Consider the following 18,800-nt stretch of genomic DNA (forward strand, 5'->3'; position numbering starts at 1 on the left):
TGGCAACGCGCATTGTCCAGGGCCGTAACATAGCGATGCCCCTTATCAGAGTCTCGACCCTGTATGAATGGGAATCGGTGCCTCGGTCAGCGGAAGGCATGTGGTGGCAGATTGAGGGGAAAGCTTTCACAAGTTTGCCATTGAGACGTTCCCAGGGGGGTGAAGTGAGAAGCCACCACTTACAGTCATGATTGGGAAAGGTCAGACAGAGACGGAGGAATCAATGATTACAATCGGAGGGAAGAGAAAGAAGCAGCGTCCATAACAGGGACGAATGCCCACTCGAGGCAGCAGAGAAACAAGATGATATGGCTCCGTTGACGGCGGAGACCATCTTAAGGGGAGACCCGCCGTAACGTACGTAATGTCTCGTATTATTGCCCGAGGCTTCATGTGGTCCGAGCGTCGAAGCCAAAAATTTCCAGAAAATTGGATGTTTGGAGCATCAACTCAATCTTGCGCCAGACCCGTCAATTGCTTCGCTGCGGTCGCTTGTGCAATTTTGCCCTCGTGAAGATGGCCTACATGTCCATGTCCCTCCATGCCGTCAACCACCGGTTGACCAACGTGCCTGTCAAGCAACTACCGCATCTCGCATCATGCCTCGCATCCTCCATCAGCAATTGCGGGGAGTTGCTGTCAACTCCCCAAAGCCAAAAGTCGGGCAAGACGGACTCGGACAATGCCGTTCAGATTCATAAGCTCATCACTCGCTTGGGAAGTCTGCTGCAGGACCGCACGTATGAAGGTCGCTGGACCGCGGTGGTGCTTGTGAAGGCGCTGGTCGAGGCTGGCCAGTGGGAGATTCTACGTTCGAGCGAACCGTTTGTTCGGGGGTTGATCAGCATTTTGGCTGTAAGATGCTCAATGGGAGACATACTGCATGGCAGATGCTTACTGAATTGCTGCGCATAGAAATCCGACCCCGTTTCTACGAAGAAAATGTGCATCATCACCTTGACTCGCATCTTCCACCTGACCTACCAATACCCGACCCTCGTTCGCGAGATCACCACTCCGGCTCTACCAGGCTTCATCACCTCGGCGCTGAACCTGATCTCTGTCAAGCCATCTTCTGAGCCCGTCCGGAGACTCAAGCCGAATACTCCCTTCGTCGAAGTTGTCCTCCAAGCTGTTAATGAGCTGATCGCAAGACACCCGACTATCTTCCGTCCGTTCACCGCGCAAATCCACAGTCTCCTTCAGGTCATCATCGGATCCACGTCGCCCACGTTCCCGGAACATATCTTGGAAATCGCTCAGCAGCTGTTCATCTCCCTCCACAACTGCGCCCCGAAGAACACCGGCGGCGATGAATGGAAGAGCGCTTGTCGCATGACCATTACCTCCGTGCACGCAGCGTCTTCTTACGTTCTGAGGGCCGTCGTAGAACAGTGGGAATCCGTCGACCCGTCCCTGCGACAGATGTCGCAACCGCAGAACTACAGCCAGGAAGTGGGCAACGGCCCTGACGCTCTGGGACTTGAGAGCTGGCAGGGTCTGAATTCCGGTGTCAACCGGTTGGTTGTGCTCTTGCGCATGCTTTCTGGATTCGTCGGCACCGCTACTGCTTCTACCGTGACCATTCCGGTGGGAGCGATCCTGGATCTGACATCCCGACTGAACATGGTGGTGTATCCCTCCGGTAGCAGCGACATCCAAGCCAACCCCCAGATTGGCCGCGCGGAGCGCGAGCAGCTGCTCACCGAACTTCCTCGCATCCACATCGCATGCATGAAGCTCCTCCTTGATCTGGTCAATGCCCTCGAAACCAGCGCCATCCCCGTCGCACAAACCATTCTGGAGCAGGCATTGTGGGTTTTCCGCGCGGAGCAGTTCAGCCGGGACGTCCGCACCGCCGTGTACGATCTGGTCTGCGCCTTGCTCACCCGCATCGGTCCCTCCATGACCAAGCAGAGCGTGTCTTCCATGGCCTTCATCATCCGCAAATGCTGCCACGACCTTCTCCCTCCCACTGGCAACCAGAACGCAGCTACCGAGAAGCCCGACCCCAAGTCGAAGAACAAGTCCAGCAGCCAAGCCACCGTCAACGCCGACTCCTTCCTGAACCCCGGCCTAAAACAAGTCCGCCAGACCAGCTCCTCCTCGTCCTTTCCCGACCTCACACGCGCTGCTTCTGAGCTCCTCGCCGCCACGCTGACCCACACACCATCCGAATTCATGTCCCCGGCCCTCCGCGCCGAAGTCGACCGCACCCTCATCCTGACCTCAGACAAGAACGCCATGCTAGCCAGCGTCCTCAACCCCTTCCCCGCCATGCAAGGCCGTGGCGTCGGCACCAGCATCCTCCCCTTCCTGGCGCGCAGCCACCCCGCCGAAACGGAAGTGGAATGCCTCATCCGCCCGCGCATGCCTGTGGTGATGACCGGCTTGACAGCCAACGGCTACGTGCCCATGGAAGATGACGACGACGAAGATGAAGACGAGGCAGTCACCGCAGTCCCCGCATCTACAGCAACCGGGTTCCTCAAGCCCACTCCCACCCCTACCCTCCAGCACGACGACATCATGGACGTGGAGAAGGATATCCCCTCCCCACCAAGCAAGCGCAGCTACGCCGATGAGGTCGAACAGCCTGCGGCACCAACAATCGCAACGACAAGTCCCAGCTCGCAGAGCAAGAAGCCCCGCTTCGAACCAAAGGCCGCTGCTGTAACCCAGCCTCCTCTGGACGCAGCATCTCCGGCAACATTCACCGGCACGGCCGCTATCTCTGTCCCTACGTCTTCTATCGCTGGACCGGCCCCGGTGCAGACGCCGAAGCCGGCTCAGTCTTCTATTGCGAAGCCATCTGCCTTGGCCGCAGCTGCCGCAGCAGATGATGAGAGTGATGATGAAATGCCCTCTTTGAATGTCGACCCGGATACGGAAGATGAGGATGAGGATGAGGAGTAGATGGATGATTAGGGGCGTATGCATGTACTATATACGATAGAATAAGTTAAAAGTGTAGCGATTATTAAAAGGTTTAACAAGGCACGATCACTCCCAGAAGATAGTAACTTTCTAATTTACTAAGTTGTTCCTAGCCTTTGCCTCATACAATAGTAGTAGTAAATACCGAGTCCAAGTTTAGACCTAAAAATACCATTATCATTCAGTTTATCATAACCAACAAATTAGCCCGCTCCATACTGCATGTACACATTTCCCAGACAAAATAGTAACCGAAAACAGAATCCAAACCATATCCAAGCTCTATTCGAACTCTACATAGAAACATATAGTGTATATACTACTACACCAAAGCACATATGAAACCTCAATACAACCTTACCCCCCTATCCCAAAACCCTTCCCCACCATCCCACCTACCAAACCACTTCCCACTCCACCACCACCACCCTTGATCCCCGTCATGCACACCGATCCCCAACCCCCTCAACAGACTCACCGGCAACGGCTCCGTAAACCACAACCCACCCCTCGAAAAATCCTCCACCAAGGGTCCCGCCGTCCCAAACAACCAGGTCACCGCAAACAGAGCATTACAAGTCCGTCTCATCGGCCGCGGCATCCACAACCACAGTGGAGAAACCAACCCCTGAACGAGAACCCCAACCGCCTGGAGAACGAAGAAGCGGAAGGGACCCGCAAGGGGATAGGTCTCGCGGTTCTGGACGTAACTGCCGGAGGCGTGAACGAGACCACTGAGAGAGAAGGCGACGAGGGCAGTGAGTGTACGGCGGACTAGGCGGGAAGATGATAGACGGGAGGGGAGGAGAGAGAGGAGCCAGTGGGCCGCGGAGACGAAGCCGTACCGGAAGAGCTGGTGCCACCAGAGGCTCCAGCAGCCGGCGAGGCTGCGGTCGAGGATCGGGGTGAGGAAGGGCCCGAAGGCTGGGGGGTAGAGGTAGGGAGCGGAGAGGGGGACGGAGGTGAGGGATTTGGCGGCGTTGGGGAAGGCGAGGGAGAGGCCGCCGAAAATGAGCGGGTTTAGGCATGTCACGTAGTTGAGGGCGGCGAAGACGCCGGTGGCTGTTACTAAACAGCGGTAGATGTGGATGAGGAGAGGGTAGGGGGTTAGGTGGTGGAAGGGGAAGGGGGGTGGTGCGGGAGGAGATACGTTGCCCATGAAGTATTGGTCGCGGATCATGAGAAGTTTGATTAGGTCGAGGAGGAGGTAGGATTGGAGGAAGAGGATGAGTGTGGTGCGGAGGCGAGCGCGCATGGTAATGGGCTTTGGAGGGGTGGTTTTGTTTGCTTTTTCTTCATGAAGATGCTCTGAGGAGTTGTTGAGCTGTGCCTGGACTGAGGCTGGTAAGGCGTCCATGGAGGAGATGCGCCAATTCCATTCGGGCCCGCGCATGCTGGTGGCCACGCTTATGACCCAGTTGATACGGTGAGAAAGGTTCCGTGGGTATGGTTGCCATATGACAGATTCAGTGCTGCTGTCGTTGGTGGTGTCTATGCATTTTGGTTCTTTGGCATGACCGTTGGCCGCAACTCCATTTGGGACAGCTGCGGTAGAAGATTTTGATAATGGACGGCGCTCCAGGCGTTTGAAGTCGCGCTCAACATTGCGGAAGAGAAGAATCGTCGCGGCCCAGATGGTGCTCCATACGGGGATAAGACCGGCCATGTAGCCATTACCTCCCGTGAGCATGCGTCGATGCTGGAGAACATTGCCGGTGATGCCTATGATGCACGCCAGCACCAGGGGGCGAACATAGCGGCCACCTTTGTGATGCGGGACAAGGAGCGCTAGAATGGACAGCACAAGGGGTAGTGTCAGATGCCATAAGAGAACGGGCTTCACTTGGCCATTTTGAATGAGTGACTCGAACTGAGCTTCATTGTCGTGGATGAGACGGCGGTATGAAAAAGGTGGTTGAGAGGCGGCCATCCTTCCGATGGCCGGATCTAGCGACAAGACTAGAAAATAGAGAAGTGGAATAAAACGAGATAAAACTATAAAAGTAAGATTAGGTGGTCTATGAAGCAACCATGAAGCTCAGATTAGTTAGGACACTCCATCGGGTGGCGACGAAATCATCGCGATGCTTCCAGGCAAGGGATCGCCACGCTGGCCACGGGCCGGTCCTGGCCGCGTTTGCTTTTTCCATCTCAGAAAGGTCCTCGCATCTTACATATCTGATCTGCAGAACTATTAGGGTCGGGGTAAATATAAGGCTACCCGTGGTTCAAAGTATAATCAGTTGCTGCGTAGTTTCGAGCTTTGTGTTTTTTTTTCTAGAGTGCGACCGTTGCTTCAGACGGAGAGAAAATGGATCGGTAACCATCCCGCACGTTGCTTGCCCAGGGGTTCCGAAGCCGGGAAAATCCTGTGAGAAGTTTGGTTATTATCAGTCCATTCCCAGGGTCGATCCTGGCTTTGGCGTCGATACTGGAACTGGAACAGCAGCATGATCCAGTAAATCCCCGGAGAGTATCCGGTCGGAATATATCTGGCCAGTGTGAGCACAGCAATAGCGGTATGCCAGTTTGCAGTTGGAAGCATTGCGGTGTCCAACTCAGAGAGGTTGCTACCATAAAAGCCCTAAGATTCCCAGTGTGATACCAGATTAAAGATCGTTAGAGATGCTCGTTTTTGAGTGGATATATATACTATAAATGTTGTGAAGCCTGGGGGGATCCACGTTCCGTGCAAGAATGCAGGGAGACAAGAGGCCATCCACAATTGCCAGAAGAGCACTACTGAGCGCTTTTATGCGGTATTTCAGAAGAGGAAGTAAGCACCCCTTTGCTTTGGAAGCAGATCCCGAAACCGTCGAGCAAACAAGCTAAAGAACTTTAGCCAGAGAATTGATAAATCAATGACCGAATGAGTGGATCTCGCGGTTTGGAGCCGGAGACCCCGAATGACTCTCTCCCATCTGGGGTAGACTAGTAGAGACTAGAGACCGAGATGGAGAGATCATGGACCCCTCCCTTCTAATCTCATCATTCCATGGCTCGTCACTCCAGATTATCCGTCATTATCCTTCATTATTCACCAAATGCACAGCCAAGCGGGATGCTTGGTCAGAGTGCCCTCAAGCTACCCATGAATGGATTCATCAGCATAATCGGCAGGACGATGGATTTCTTCATCCTTCAGACATACAAAGCCGTTCAAACATCGGTCGGCTAAAGCCGCCCTTCACGCGTGGCTCGGTTCCTCTCGTATTCCATCTCCATCTTATGCATTCAATAGCGTGCATCCTTGTGCACTGAGGCCATTCCACCAACCAGATGCCGGAACCATTCCTGCTTGGGCCTCCAAACCAGGAATCGATCGCCGGATTGAGTATGTTTTATGCGACCAGCTCTTATGCACAAGAATCCCACACAACCCAGTTCACACTAATTTGCCGGTCCATCCAATGTTGTCATGCTCGTCTCGACTGGAATCTGGTGCTTCCCATTAGTAGTATCTGGGGCTCACTTCCGCATGATGATTGGAAGATGCACGGCGCTCGTGCTCGCCCATAGCCCAATATCAGGGTCGGCTATTGGGTTTGCGCAATCTGGGATCAGCTGCTCTATCGCCAGCTCCCTCGTTATTAGAGGCTGCAGAATCCTCCTCAACGACTAGCTTTTTCGGTGTATTTCGCATGGTCTGTTTGCTTCTTCCCACTAGTCAGTGGCCATGAATACAGGGTTGGTCCCAGGTGGCCCCCAAGATACATAATCTCGAGTTTTCCCTGCTCGAGCAGTAACTGTTTCTTTGTGGTTAGTGTCCTTCACCCACCGTGTATTGGCTGCCATTTTCTTGCATACGAAAAGAATCACCAAACATGGCTGGTGACAATCTCCCGGCTGCTGGGGAGCCGGCCATGCCCAACCGAATATCTTATTGGCGCCTACTGCTCGACCAAGGCGTGCTCACCCAAGAAATCCTCGACTATGCATGGGAGGGCTCTGGCACTGATGATGACCCATACCTCGTCACCTGGATTCCGAATGATCCTCGGAATCCCATGAACTTCCCCGCCTGGCGCAAATGGCTGTATACGATAACAGTGGCTTGGGCTACGCTCGCCGTGTCCTTGGTCTCGTCGGCCTACAGTGGAGGAGTCGAGCAGATAATGGAAAGCTTTCATGTGGGCACTGAGGTGGCCACGCTCGGCATTTCGCTCTTCGTGTTGGGCTTCGCAATCGGCCCTCTGCTCTGGGCTCCCATGAGCGAGCTCTGGGGCCGGCAATACCTCTTCTTCGTCAGCTATTGTGGGCTCGCGGCGTTCAATGCCGGCATCACAGGCTCCAAGAACATCGAGACCCTCATCATCCTACGCTTCTTCGCGGGCGCATTCGGATCGTCGCCCTTGACAAATGCCGGAGGAGTGGTGGCGGACTTGTTCCCCGCGAAGCAGCGAGGGTTAGCTATGAGTATCTTCGCAGCGGCACCGTTTATGGGTCCAACCATCGGCCCGGTTTGCGGGGGCTTCCTGGGGATGAACGCGGGATGGAAGTGGGTGATGGGATTCCTGGCTGCTTTCTCCGGTCTTCTCTGGATCATCGGTAGCCTGGTGGTGCCGGAGACCTACGCCCCGGTGCTGTTACAGCAGCGCGCAAAGAAGCTGACCAAGGTGACAGGGAAGATCCATCGAAGTAAGACCGAGGCAGAGAAGGGGAAGGTCCCCTACTCCACCGTCTTCAAGACAGCACTGTCGCGGCCGTGGCTTCTTCTGTTCCGTGAACCGATTGTCTTCCTACTCTCCATCTACATGGCCATCATCTACGGAACATTGTACATGATGTTTGCTGCATTCCCCATTGTGTACGAGGAGCTGCGCGGTTGGAACCAGGGTGTCTCTGGTCTCTCATTCTTGGGGGTCATGGTGGGCATGAACTTAGCAGTTCTGTACAGCATCTGGGACAATAAACGGTACGAAAGAACCGATGAAGCTCACAAGGGATTTGCACCCCCAGAAGCGCGTCTCCCTCCGTGTCTGATGGCGTCGGTGATGATTCCCTTGGGCCTCTTCTGGTTCGCCTGGACAAATTACCCTTCGATTCACTTCATGGCGAGTATCGCGGCTTGCGTGCCTTTCGGGTTCGGCATGGTGCTGGTCTTCCTCAGTTTGATGAACTACCTGATCGATGCCTACACCATCTTCGCCGCCTCCGTGTTGGCCGCCAATTCCGTTCTGCGCTCAATCTTTGGCGCCGTCTTTCCGCTCTTCACGACCTACATGTACCACAACCTGGGTGTCCATTGGGCCTCCAGCATTCCCGCATTCCTGGCACTGGCGTGTGTCCCATTTCCTTTCCTATTCTACAAATACGGCCCGGCGATTCGAACCCGCTGCAAATATTCGGCGCAGTCGAATGCCTTTATGAGGAGACTGATGGAGCAAAGCACGCGAGACAATCGTCAGTCAGAGCCGGAGAAGGATATTACAGAAAAAGATACAGAAGAAAAAGAGACAGAAGTATCGCCGGTTCAGGCCTCTTCGTCCACACTCGGGGAGAAGTCGCGACTCGGCGATCTCCCTGCTGTGACAGCCGAAGACGCCGCCCGGACCCGTTCGATAGCGTCGCAAGGGTCGCGTCGACCGGGCTCTGCAAAGGCAGAGTCTGTGTACGAGGGGAATCCGTATGATGTTGATCGAGTGAACACTCGTGACTCGTTCAAAGAGTAAACAGTCGCTCCTGTAAATGTATTGTGAGTGTCGCACCTCAGACCATCTTGGCATCAGGACTTAAAATTAGTGTGCGGCTAGTTGCATGGCTAGTGTTATCGTATATAGAATGGTAGATATGCACTAAAATTTACGCTGCAGAAATACAGGGGGTAAGGCAGAGAATTCGAATAGAATACATCTTCTCAATAATGGCCTACAGTGAATGAAGCAACTGCCCGTCACTTAAAGTATAGAGTAGTATCCACCCAAGTCACATGGGGCCGCGATTTAGCGCGTTTCTCCACTTCTTATCGAGTAAACTTATCAGTGACATCCCCGATTCTATCTATCAACTTTCGTCATCCCCTCCCTTCATCTACACCACCACCATCCCCCATTATGGGTCGCACGCCAGGGAAACGCTCCTTTGAGCAGGTAGATCTCACCACCGATGAAGCCGTCAACAACACGCGACACCATCCCACTCCACGCACCACCACCGGCCAACGCTTCGGCCAAGACACGTCCTTCGTGCCCCTCAGCCAATCAGGCGAGGACGAAGACGACGCCCACGCAACAGATCTCATTCAAGGAAGCCAAGATGCTGGTGATGATGTGTCCACATACATTCACTACGGAGACCTGAAAGCCAAGATTGTCGGCGTGCGGTACTATCGCGGACATGCTACGATCGGGGAACATGTTCGCGTTGTGCGCGACCCCGGGAACCCGTATGATTCGAATGCCATCCGCGTGGATAATGTCATGGGGCAGCAGATTGGCCATATTCCGCGCACGGTGGCGGCGAAGCTGGCGAAGTATTTGGTAAGTAGTTTTTATGTTAGATTGTATTGTGTAGTTTGAAGTTATTTGGGGCTAAGTTTAATGGTGCGGTTTCTGCCTTGGGGTGGTGTAGGATGATCGATCTCTTGTCGTTGATGGTGTTTTGACTGGTGTGATTGGCGCTTTTGATTGTCCTATTGTGCTGAAGCTGTTCGGGACTAGTCAGCCAGAGGCGAGACAGGCGCTGAAGAGTCGGATGGAGATGGATAATCTGCCTCTCGGAGGATTCAAGCAGAATGAGCGCAATGAGAAGAAATTGGAGAAGGAGCGGGAGAAGGCGAGGAAGGAGGCGGCCAAGTTGGCGAGGTCGCTTGCTAAAGGCAAAGGGAAGCAGTTCCAGGGAGAGAATGTGTTAGGGTATTCGAATCTCTTCACTGGGGAAGGGCTCGTTGAAGGCGAGGACCTGGAGGAACTTATCGGCCAGAGCAGCACTTTCAATCCACGCGATATCGGCCATGTCACAGAGGACTTTGGCATGAAGGAATCTGACTTGGAGAATATGCCGATGGCGGAGTCTCCGGCTGCTCTGGCCACGGAGCTTCTTCCATATCAGCGTCAAGGGCTTGCTTGGATGATTGCTAAAGAGAATCCGGGTATTCCTGGCGATGGGGGTGATGTCGTGCAGCTCTGGAAGAAGAATGGGAGCAAGTACACCAATATTGCTACCAATTACTCTATGACGCAGGCTCCGCCTCTTGCGAGCGGTGGTATACTGGCCGATGATATGGGTCTGGGCAAAACTATCCAGATCCTTTCACTGATACTGGTCAATTCTCAGCCCAAGACTCCGGAGTCCTCCAGGACCACGCTGATTGTGGCTCCAGTGGGTGTGATGAGCAATTGGCGAAACCAGGCGCTTGTTCATACTCATAGCGACAAAGCTCCGAAGGTGCTGATATACCACGGACAGGGGAAAAAGGAAGCAAGCAACCTTGACCAGTATGATGTGGTTGTTACAAGCTATGGTGCCCTGGCAATGGAGTACAGCCCGAATGCCAAAGCACCACCGAAGAAAGGCCTCTTCTCCATTCATTGGCGCCGTGTCGTCCTCGACGAAGGACATACCATTCGCAACCCACGGTCCAAGGGTGCCCTGGCGGCTTGTAACCTGAGGGCGGGTTCACGATGGACTCTTACAGGAACGCCCATTGTCAACACACTCAAGGACCTCTACTCCCAGGTGCGCTTTCTGAGACTGACTGGTGGCCTCGAGGATCTGGCCGTCTTCAACAGTGTCCTGATACGACCTCTGTTGTCCGGGGACCCCGATTCCCGCCTTCTACTCCAAGCCTTGATGACAACTATCTGCCTACGCCGCAGGAAGGACATGAACTTTGTGAACCTGCGTTTGCCACCCCTCACATCCCGCATCCTGCGCATCAAGTTCCACCCCCACGAGCAAGAGAAATACGACATGTTCCAGTACGTATTGCAACCACCTTCCTTGATATACATCTAACACCAGCAGATCCGAGGCCAAGGGCATGCTCCTAGACTTCAAATCCAAAGACAAAACTAGCACCAACTACTCCCACCTCCTCGAAGTAATCCTCCGTCTCCGACAAGTCTGCAACCACTGGGCTCTCTGCAAAACCCGACTCGACAAGCTCGCCGACCTCCTCGAAAACAACAAAGTCGTCCCCTTAACCCCCGAAAACATCAAAGCCCTCCAAGACATGCTCCAAATCCGCATCGAAAGCCAAGACACCTGCCCCATCTGCCTCGACAACCTCGAACAACCCGTAATCACCGCCTGCGCACATGCCTTCGACCGATCCTGCATCGAACAAGTCATCGAACGCCAACATAAATGCCCTATGTGCCGTGCCGAAATCCCAGACACCGCAACCCTAGTGTCTCCCGCCGTCGAAATGGGCGAAAGCACCGACACCGTGGACGCCGACCCTGACAATCCCAGCAGCAAGATCGAAGCCCTGATCAAAATCCTCACAGCACAGGGTCAAGCATCCGGAACCAAAACCGTTATCTTCAGCCAATGGACTTCCTTCCTCAACCTCATTGAACCTCACCTCCTCCGCCACGGCATCGGCTTCGCCCGCATCGACGGCAAAATGTCTTCCATCAGCCGCGATAACTCCACCCTGCGCTTCTCCACCGACCCATCCTGCACCGTCCTCCTCGCTAGCTTGAGCGTTTGCAGCGTCGGATTAAACCTCGTAGCAGCTAACCAAGCCATACTGTGCGATAGCTGGTGGGCTCCCGCTATCGAAGATCAAGCTGTCGATCGTGTATACCGACTCGGTCAGACCCGTGAAACGACCGTCTGGCGACTCGTCATGGAAGATAGTATCGAGGATCGCGTACTGGCTATCCAGGAGAACAAGCGGAAGTTGATGCTCGAGGCGTTCAGGGAGACGGCAACGAGGAAGAAGGTTGATGATAGAGCGACGAGGGTGGCGGATTTGGAGAAGTTGTTGAAATAGAAATTCATTCGTAATAGCTTCAGCTGTGTGAGGTACTTCCTCTTTTTCATTCCTACCTAGCTGTTATTACCTACGAGATTAGAGGGGTAACCCAAACGAAATACATCATATCATAAAACTCACTGAAGCTGAACTATAACAAAACCCATCACAACTACTATCCTACCCAACCAACCCAACCCCAACCCACCATACCAACCAAATCCAACAATTCCTGATGGAATTTACGACTAGTAGCATAATCATCATAATCCATGTTCATCATTCTCATTAACTATTTCTATGTGCAAGACAAAAAAGACCGATGTAGGTAAGATCAAAGATACAGATAGAAAAAAGAAGTTGAAAAGTGAGCGCGCCGCCGCAGCATCATGTGCAATTCGCTAATACAATACAATCTCGAAGGGAACGCCGAATAGGGACAAGGTTGGGAGGTATGCTATGCTATGCTATCTCTTCCTCGTTGGGGAGGGAGACAATTGCATAGGGGTGTCAGGTGTGTGATCTCATGAGAGAGAAATGGTAGTCTTCTGGTTGCGAGTCGGAGTGTAGGATTGATATTAAGTGCAAAGGATACCAGTAAAAAAAAAACCTCACTGAGGCCTGCAGCTCGGCTTATTCTGGTCTTGCAAATCTTGCGGTGGCTCTGAGTGATCTCTTATTGCGCTTGAGTTCTCAGTAGTACTGCCGCCGCCGCCGCTGCCGCTGTAAGTAGGTTGTGCTGATGTAGCTGTAGCAGAGGTGTTGGAATGATTGCTATTTTCAGGCGTCACAGGAGTGCTTAGAGGATGAGGGTGAGCATGAGATTGGTCAGAATTGGTCATCGTTAGGCCGGGGATCGTAACAGGTGTCTGTGGAGCTTGTTGTGTGATGCTCGTGTCTGGAGCCAGAGCCGGAGGGCCGACATTGTGTGCACTAGCTGGAATGGTGGGCTGGGGTGCAGGTGCCGATGGCTGAGGGGTGAATGGTTGTAGAGGACGTTGAGTGGGTAGTGGGCTGAGATGCATTTGTGGAGGTAGGCCATAAGGCCCGGATCCCTGTGCTAAGGCCATTTTTTGTCTTTCGATGATCATCTTTTGATAAGCTTCGTAGTTGGTACGCTTTAGCCGCTCGTCATCGAGTTGCTGCTGGGCAGCATTCTTCTCGTCCTCGGTCAACTTGTCGTTGTCGTCTTTTTGGAACAGCTCTGTGAGTTTGATCTTGCGGATTAGACGCTGGTTTTCATCAGATTGAGAGTCCGCGCGGATGATCTTGTCGAGGACTTCTGGATCTTTTCCGAGGCATTCTGTCACGTCTTGCTGTGGTGTTTGCTTCGCCGGGAAGAGGTACTCTCCGAGGGACTTGGTGGCTAAGCGGATTGGGTTTTTCTTGTCGACGACACGGAAGGCAAGTTGGGTTTTGAAGACGGCTTTGTTGTACATGACTTCTTCGAAAGTTCCGCCTGCGATGAATCGGTAGACGAAGACGGGCTTCTTCTGGCCTAAGCGGTAGGCACGTCCGACGGCTTGTTCCTCCCAGACGGGATTGAATGTGAAGTCGAAGATGATGACACGGTTGGCACCGAAGATGTTTAGGCCGAGGCCGCCAGCACGGGTGGAGATCAGGTATACATCCTCCGCAGACCCTTGATTGAATAGCTTGGTGGCATGTTGTCGGTTGGCTATTGGAGTGCTTCCGTCTAGACGGCAATATTTCCATTTAGACGCCTTGAGGATATCATTCTCGACGTAGTTGAGTGTAGGTATGCTGTGTGAAAACACAAGTACCTTATCTCCAGCTCGAACGGACTCTGCGATGATCCTGTTCAGAATTTCGGCTCGACAGGATAGTGTTGCGGCACCCATGTCAGGAACAGTGGAGAAGAGCTGCTCTTGTTTTGACACGAGAGTTTCAACGTCCAGACCCAGCTGCGTGATAGGCTCGTCACCCGGGGCTGGTTCAATCGCGGCGCCGTCTAGTAATTTATCGAGCTTCTGAGCCTCGCTGGCTCTGCTGAGTAGCTTATCTCTGAAGCAAGCCGGGTGATTGCAGCAGAGACCCAGAACGGCAAGCCAAGACAGTAGCTTCATCCTGCTAACGTCTTCGCTGCCCTCAAGAACTGACTGCACGTATAGATCGTATGCAGACTTTTGCACAGCCGTTAACGGAACAGTGATGACAAATTCGACCTTGGGAGGCATGCTGCCCTCGAGGACAGAGATATCAGCTCGGTTGATCTTTGGTTCAAGGATCTTGTTCAGGACCTGAAGCTTCACAAGAGACCGCCGCCGCTCGCTATGTGTGCTGTCCACGTACAGCCCCTCCTCGATAGGCTCTACAAAGTTAGCCTTGAACTCTGTAAATTCTCCCAGATAGCCTTTTGCAATCCAGTTGACCATAGTAAAGTAATCCACAAGGTTATTGGCAAGAGGAGAGCCGGTCAATGCAATGCGACTCTGAGAGCGAAACTGCATGGCCGCAAGAGTAATTCCAGAAAGGGGATTCTTCATTTTATGAGCTTCATCGGCAACAATAATGTTGGCTCCTTCTAGGAGCCACTTCTTGATGTTATCGTGCTGCTCTTCCGTAAGAGGTTGGCCTCTCTTGCTTGTTCCTTTATTATGAATCCATGTCCGAAATATGTCGTAGCTGATAAGAAGTACTCCGCCTTCTTCATTCCAAGAGGCCACAGTATCCAATCTTTCCGACAAAGAAGCCGAGCTGGTGATTTTGTTCACAGGCCCGATGGCCGAATTCTTAGGGGTCCACATGATGAACTCTTCGTACCAGTTCTCGATCAGTGACGACGGACACAGAATAAGGGTCTGGGATCGAAGGAGGTCATCTGGAATTTGCTTCCTGATCCAAGGATTCTCAGAAGCAGCTGCATTAGCTATAGTCACAAGGAGGGAGATGACCTGCATCGTTTTACCCAAGCCCATTGTATGAGCTAGCAGACAGCCCTGATGTTTTCCACCATCCTCAGTCAGCTCTCGCCACATAAATTGGATGCCATGCAGTTGATGAGGTTTGACACGCTGTCCGATATGAGGGTCCAGGTAGATGACAGGATCGCCAAAGCTGACAGCCTGGCGAGTGGCATCAGTATTACTGACACCCATGCTTTCCAACTTGCGTTCAAGCTTCTGCCTCAACCTCTCTTGAATAGCAACACGAAGTTTGGCATTTTCTTGATTCATTTTTGCGACTTGGCTCTCCTTCACTTCACGTTTCCTTTTCTTGTGGGGTGAGTCAAAAACAGCCATGGCGGTCTGTTGCCGGTTTAAATCCCAGGTTTGATACGCATCCAAGCGGCAGGAGAGTTCCTTGTAAAACTCGGGAAAATCCGTGACACGCGCTTTTGCCTCCCAAACATGGGTTTTTGGGAAGCCCTTCACGAGATAATGAGCGCAGTTTATCCATGAAATAAAGAGTGATGCCGTGCGCAAGACAAAACTAGCCTCATCAGGTTTCGAATGAGGCAATGTGTCCTTGCCTTTAGACAGCCTGTTCAAAGCATTGTTTGAGAGGTGTTGCAGGCGTTCTACGTCATATGTCGGAACCATCCTAGTCAATCTCTGTCGTTCTTCATCTGCCAGTGATGCTATCAACTTTGCCAGGAGTCTGCAACGGTCATAACGCTCTTCCAGGAGTCTCCAAGCGATACATTTCAGTTTGTCAAAATCGTTGATTTCGGGTAGGTCCACTAGTTTATCTATTTGCGGCCTCGCGGAATTTGCAGACTGTGCGGTGCCGTCTTGTTTCGATGGTGACGGTATTTCGGTCTTCGGTATCTCGACAATCGGTATCTCGACATACACTTTAGGAGGAAGCCTTGGTGCAGGAGAGATTTCTCTTGACACGACATGTTCAGATTGTGGCGTCTGTCGCGCTGGGTTCAGTGGGGGTGTCTCGACGGTAAAATCATCCTCTTCAGACAGTGGATCATCGCCGGTCAGATCAATAGTTTCTATTGGCCCTTCAGGAATTGGCGGAGGAGAGGGAGAACTGGATACGACGAAAGGATGTGCCCTAGCCCTGAATTTTCGCCTTCGTCCAGAAGGACTAATGATATCATCGTCGTCCGACGAAGGGGTAAGGCTTTGGCGGAAAACGTCATCCTCAATAAAGTCCTCAAGAGAGTCGTCATCAAAAGGGCCATTATCGGTTTCCGAGCCGAGTGACTCTCCATCCTCGTCAATGCTTTGCCGTTTAGGAGGCAAAGGCCTCGCAGGGAAAGCCATCTTTGGAGGACACTTCTCGAGTTCAAGAACGGATATAAGCCACTTCTGCTTCTGGATGTTGATGACGGTGTTCTCCAGGCTTCGGCACTGTACTTGTAGCTCTTTTCGGGATGCATATTCACCTTCCTTTATCGCTTTCGTGAATACACCTAGACGTCGTTCCAGACGATTGATATCACGTGTGAATGTCTTGATTTGTTCATTAGTGGTTCTACCTCTCCTGGAAGATAACCAAATTCTTCGTGCCTTTGGCTCTTCTTTTTTCTTTCCATCTTGCAGCCACTTGTTCTCATATTCTGAAATGCAACTTGCAATGATAGCTTTGATTTCAGCAGATGTAAGGATTGTTTGCCGCGGCAATGGTTCCTGGCGTTCATCCTCAATCTCCTGCCATGTGTCGTCATCGAACTCTCCCTCTGTTCCTGAGTCTCCATATAGCGGAAGGGTATCAAGGTCATCATCATGGTCGTCCTGTGCGGGGTATTTTTGTAACAAGTAGGCAAAGGGGTCATGGTCCTTTACGCCTCCGTTATCGGCCTTCTCCGACTGAACCAATTGCGGCCACTTCTGTAATTCGTCTTTGGAGACTGTGACTCTGCCATTATCCACAGTATACAAAGTGCAAGCCCTTGGGCTGCTAGGGCCGATGACTACTTCCTTCTTCGACGGTTTACTCTTTTGCTTGGTCAAGTCTCGATAGGGAACCAAAGCTGACTGAGTGGAGCTTAACTTCACAGGCCGCTGCTTGAGGAAGTAGAGAAGTCTCTGGTTCACGAATCTGCGCTGGCCAGCTGGAAGCCTGGAGCCGATAATTGAGAAGGTCCGGTCACTCTCTTCTGGGTCATAGTGTGAGTCAGAAGCATAGAATAGCCTGGATACATTCAGCTCTTCCGGACCCATGTACCACTCTTTGGGACTTTTATATCTGCTTGTCTGTTTTGAAACACTATGGTCAGGGTCATCCTGAGCCAAGGCACTAAGTTTGAGCTTTCTTCGTTTCTTGCCATGAGCATCGACAATCAAATCCTCCCCAGGCCGAATGCGTCTTTCAGGTGGTTGTTCTGGAGTTGACGGGATGTTTTCCTCAGTTCGCTGAACAGTAGCAGAACGGCTTGCAGCCTCGGTTGGATTGCGATGCTCCACAGGATCAGCTCTACATTCAAAATCAGCTTTGGGGAGAACCCCGGAAGGCTCCTGCGGCGGGACTTTGGATGAAGGAGTCTGAAGACGAGCACTTTGATAAGGTTCTCGTTGTGGTGTCACATTTTGGGACGGGGGCAAACGGTACACTGAAGTGTCTAGTCGAGGAACAACCGGGTTCGCATAGTCGACGTGATCTTCAGACAAACTGCCTAAATTTTGGGATTCCTGGAACTTGAGACTCTTTCGCTGGAGATAGCGGATTGCCATGAGTATAGAGCTACGATGGCCAAGGGCTCTCACGCCGAGGTCTTCCCGTAAGGTCTCTTTGTCTACATCATGCAGCAGTACCTCGCCGGTAATTTCATTCTCCCGAAGCGTAGCTTCAAATGTGACAGGGTCCGGTCGTGGAGCACGCGATGATGACCGAGACCATGGTGTCTGGGGATTTCGACACAGGAATTGCACCACCTCATCGACCGTCCAGTCGAGAGGATCTCCGCCAGGCTCCATTTCAATGGGCCAGCCAGGCTGGCTTTAAGTATGAGCGGTGGTGGTATCTTCAAAATACTCCAGCACTCTTTCAAAAAGTATTTCCGGTGCCTGAGAAAGTCTGAAAACGGCCGGGCGGATATAGCATCTCCGGTGCTTGATTACTTCACCAGCCACACAAATAATCGCTAAATTGAAGAGCAAGGAAAGTTGAGCGAGCGAAAGAATAGCTTCCAGATAAGCAGAGATTCAAAACAAAGGCACGCGCAGAGAAGCGCGCAATAACGAGGCGACGAGGCTACAGGAACAGCGCGTCTAATAAGGCGGAGATAATGATTTTAGTTGTTTCTGCCGGCAGCCAAGGCGGTCGGTAATCACCCCACTAAGTAGTGGATGACTAATCTAATCACTCAGCAGGAGATGTATAGTAGAAGTATAAAAGTGGAGATGATGTGGAGATGAGGATGAAATGAAGAATTGTCTGATATATGAAATTAGGAAGTGACCTGTGGTTCTCTCCTGCTTGAACAGACTCGGTAACGGCGAGACCCGTGCAACTCACTCCGCACGACCCTGACGTCGGAAAGATCTCGCCGTCTATGCAGGAACCCGCCGATCCCTCAGAGCCTTTGGATGCTTCGTATGGATGATGCCATGCAAATTCGGCTGGGGGTATCTCATTCATAAAAATCAGCCTTAGCAGGAAGATTCCAAGCTCACATATTCTCCGTGATACGAAGCCGTCAGACAGCATCATCTGAACATAATGTGAAGCTAATGCGATCGCAAGCTCGTTTTGCATGAAGTAGTAGCATTATTTATCTCTGTCTGAATGCCTAATGAACATCAACTAACAGTACACCGAGGGTATTCGCTTCATGTTAACTCCTTTCCGGCTGCGCGCAACAAATACTGCAAGAACAAATAAAGATTCAAATCAAAGCCAAACCAAGCGCGGCAGTCATTTTTGGCGCCCAACCTTATCTCGACCTCTCTACTTCCGCTGCTGAAGAAGATCTAAAAAAACAAAAACCCATATTGTGAAAAGAAAAAGAAAGGAAAGAAAA

At 52.1% G+C, this 18,800-nt stretch overlaps 5 protein-coding genes across 5 annotated transcripts; 3 read left to right on the forward strand and 2 right to left on the reverse strand.

Moving 5' to 3' along the window:
• Window positions 1-516: 516 nt before the first annotated feature.
• BO83DRAFT_360817 (uncharacterized protein) lies at window positions 517-2,926 on the forward strand (the record flags this gene model as incomplete). The annotated part of the gene is made up of 2 exons (XM_025529423.1): window positions 517-855; window positions 916-2,926. 2 exons carry the CDS (start codon window positions 517-519, stop codon window positions 2,914-2,916), a joined length of 2,340 nt encoding a protein of 779 aa, XP_025388161.1. The 3' UTR covers window positions 2,917-2,926.
• A 357-nt stretch (window positions 2,927-3,283) lies between these two features.
• On the reverse strand, window positions 3,284-4,867 carry BO83DRAFT_312587 (wax synthase family protein; the record flags this gene model as incomplete). The annotated part of the gene is made up of 1 exon (XM_025527524.1): window positions 3,284-4,867. The coding sequence occupies one exon, from the start codon at window positions 4,865-4,867 to the stop codon at window positions 3,284-3,286; it is 1,584 nt and encodes a 527-aa protein (XP_025388162.1).
• Window positions 4,868-6,457: 1,590 nt separating this feature from the next.
• BO83DRAFT_378437 (MFS transporter) lies at window positions 6,458-8,758 on the forward strand. The gene has a single exon (XM_025531250.1). The coding sequence runs from the start codon at window positions 6,762-6,764 to the stop codon at window positions 8,607-8,609; it is 1,848 nt and encodes a 615-aa protein (XP_025388163.1). The 5' UTR covers window positions 6,458-6,761; the 3' UTR covers window positions 8,610-8,758.
• Window positions 8,759-8,970: 212 nt separating this feature from the next.
• BO83DRAFT_408205 (DEAD/DEAH box helicase) lies at window positions 8,971-11,925 on the forward strand. Its single transcript, XM_025534021.1, has 3 exons — window positions 8,971-9,416; window positions 9,508-10,856; window positions 10,903-11,925. The coding sequence occupies exons 1-3, from the start codon at window positions 8,991-8,993 to the stop codon at window positions 11,876-11,878; spliced, it is 2,751 nt and encodes a 916-aa protein (XP_025388164.1). The 5' UTR covers window positions 8,971-8,990; the 3' UTR covers window positions 11,879-11,925.
• A 268-nt stretch (window positions 11,926-12,193) lies between these two features.
• Window positions 12,194-17,893, reverse strand: BO83DRAFT_360826 (putative SNF2 family helicase/ATPase). The gene is made up of 2 exons (XM_025529424.1): window positions 15,673-17,893; window positions 12,194-15,600 (listed from the first exon to the last, which is right to left on the reverse strand). The coding sequence occupies exons 1-2, from the start codon at window positions 17,752-17,754 to the stop codon at window positions 12,472-12,474; spliced, it is 5,211 nt and encodes a 1,736-aa protein (XP_025388165.1). The 5' UTR covers window positions 17,755-17,893; the 3' UTR covers window positions 12,194-12,471.
• Window positions 17,894-18,800: the final 907 nt, after the last annotated feature.

Source organism: Aspergillus eucalypticola, assembly GCF_003184535.1.
Source record: "Aspergillus eucalypticola CBS 122712 chromosome Unknown BO83scaffold_12, whole genome shotgun sequence".
Lineage (NCBI taxonomy): Eukaryota > Fungi > Ascomycota > Eurotiomycetes > Eurotiales > Aspergillaceae > Aspergillus > Aspergillus eucalypticola.

Coding starts and splice junctions, on each gene's coding strand:
- BO83DRAFT_378437 (XM_025531250.1), top strand. CDS start 6,762: ATGGCTGGTGACAATCTCCCGGCTGCTGGGGAGCCGGCCATGCCCAAC.
- BO83DRAFT_408205 (XM_025534021.1), top strand. CDS start 8,991: ATGGGTCGCACGCCAGGGAAACGCTCCTTTGAGCAGGTAGATCTCACC. Junction 9,417..9,507: donor CGAAGCTGGCGAAGTATTTG/GTAAGTAGTTTT, acceptor GGGGTGGTGTAG/GATGATCGATCTCTTGTCGT. Junction 10,857..10,902: donor GAGAAATACGACATGTTCCA/GTACGTATTGCA, acceptor TAACACCAGCAG/ATCCGAGGCCAAGGGCATGC.
- BO83DRAFT_360826 (XM_025529424.1), bottom strand. CDS start 17,754: ATGGAGCCTGGCGGAGATCCTCTCGACTGGACGGTCGATGAGGTGGTG. Junction 15,601..15,672: donor GGCTTCCTCCTAAAGTGTAT/GTCGAGATACCG, acceptor GGCACCGCACAG/TCTGCAAATTCCGCGAGGCC.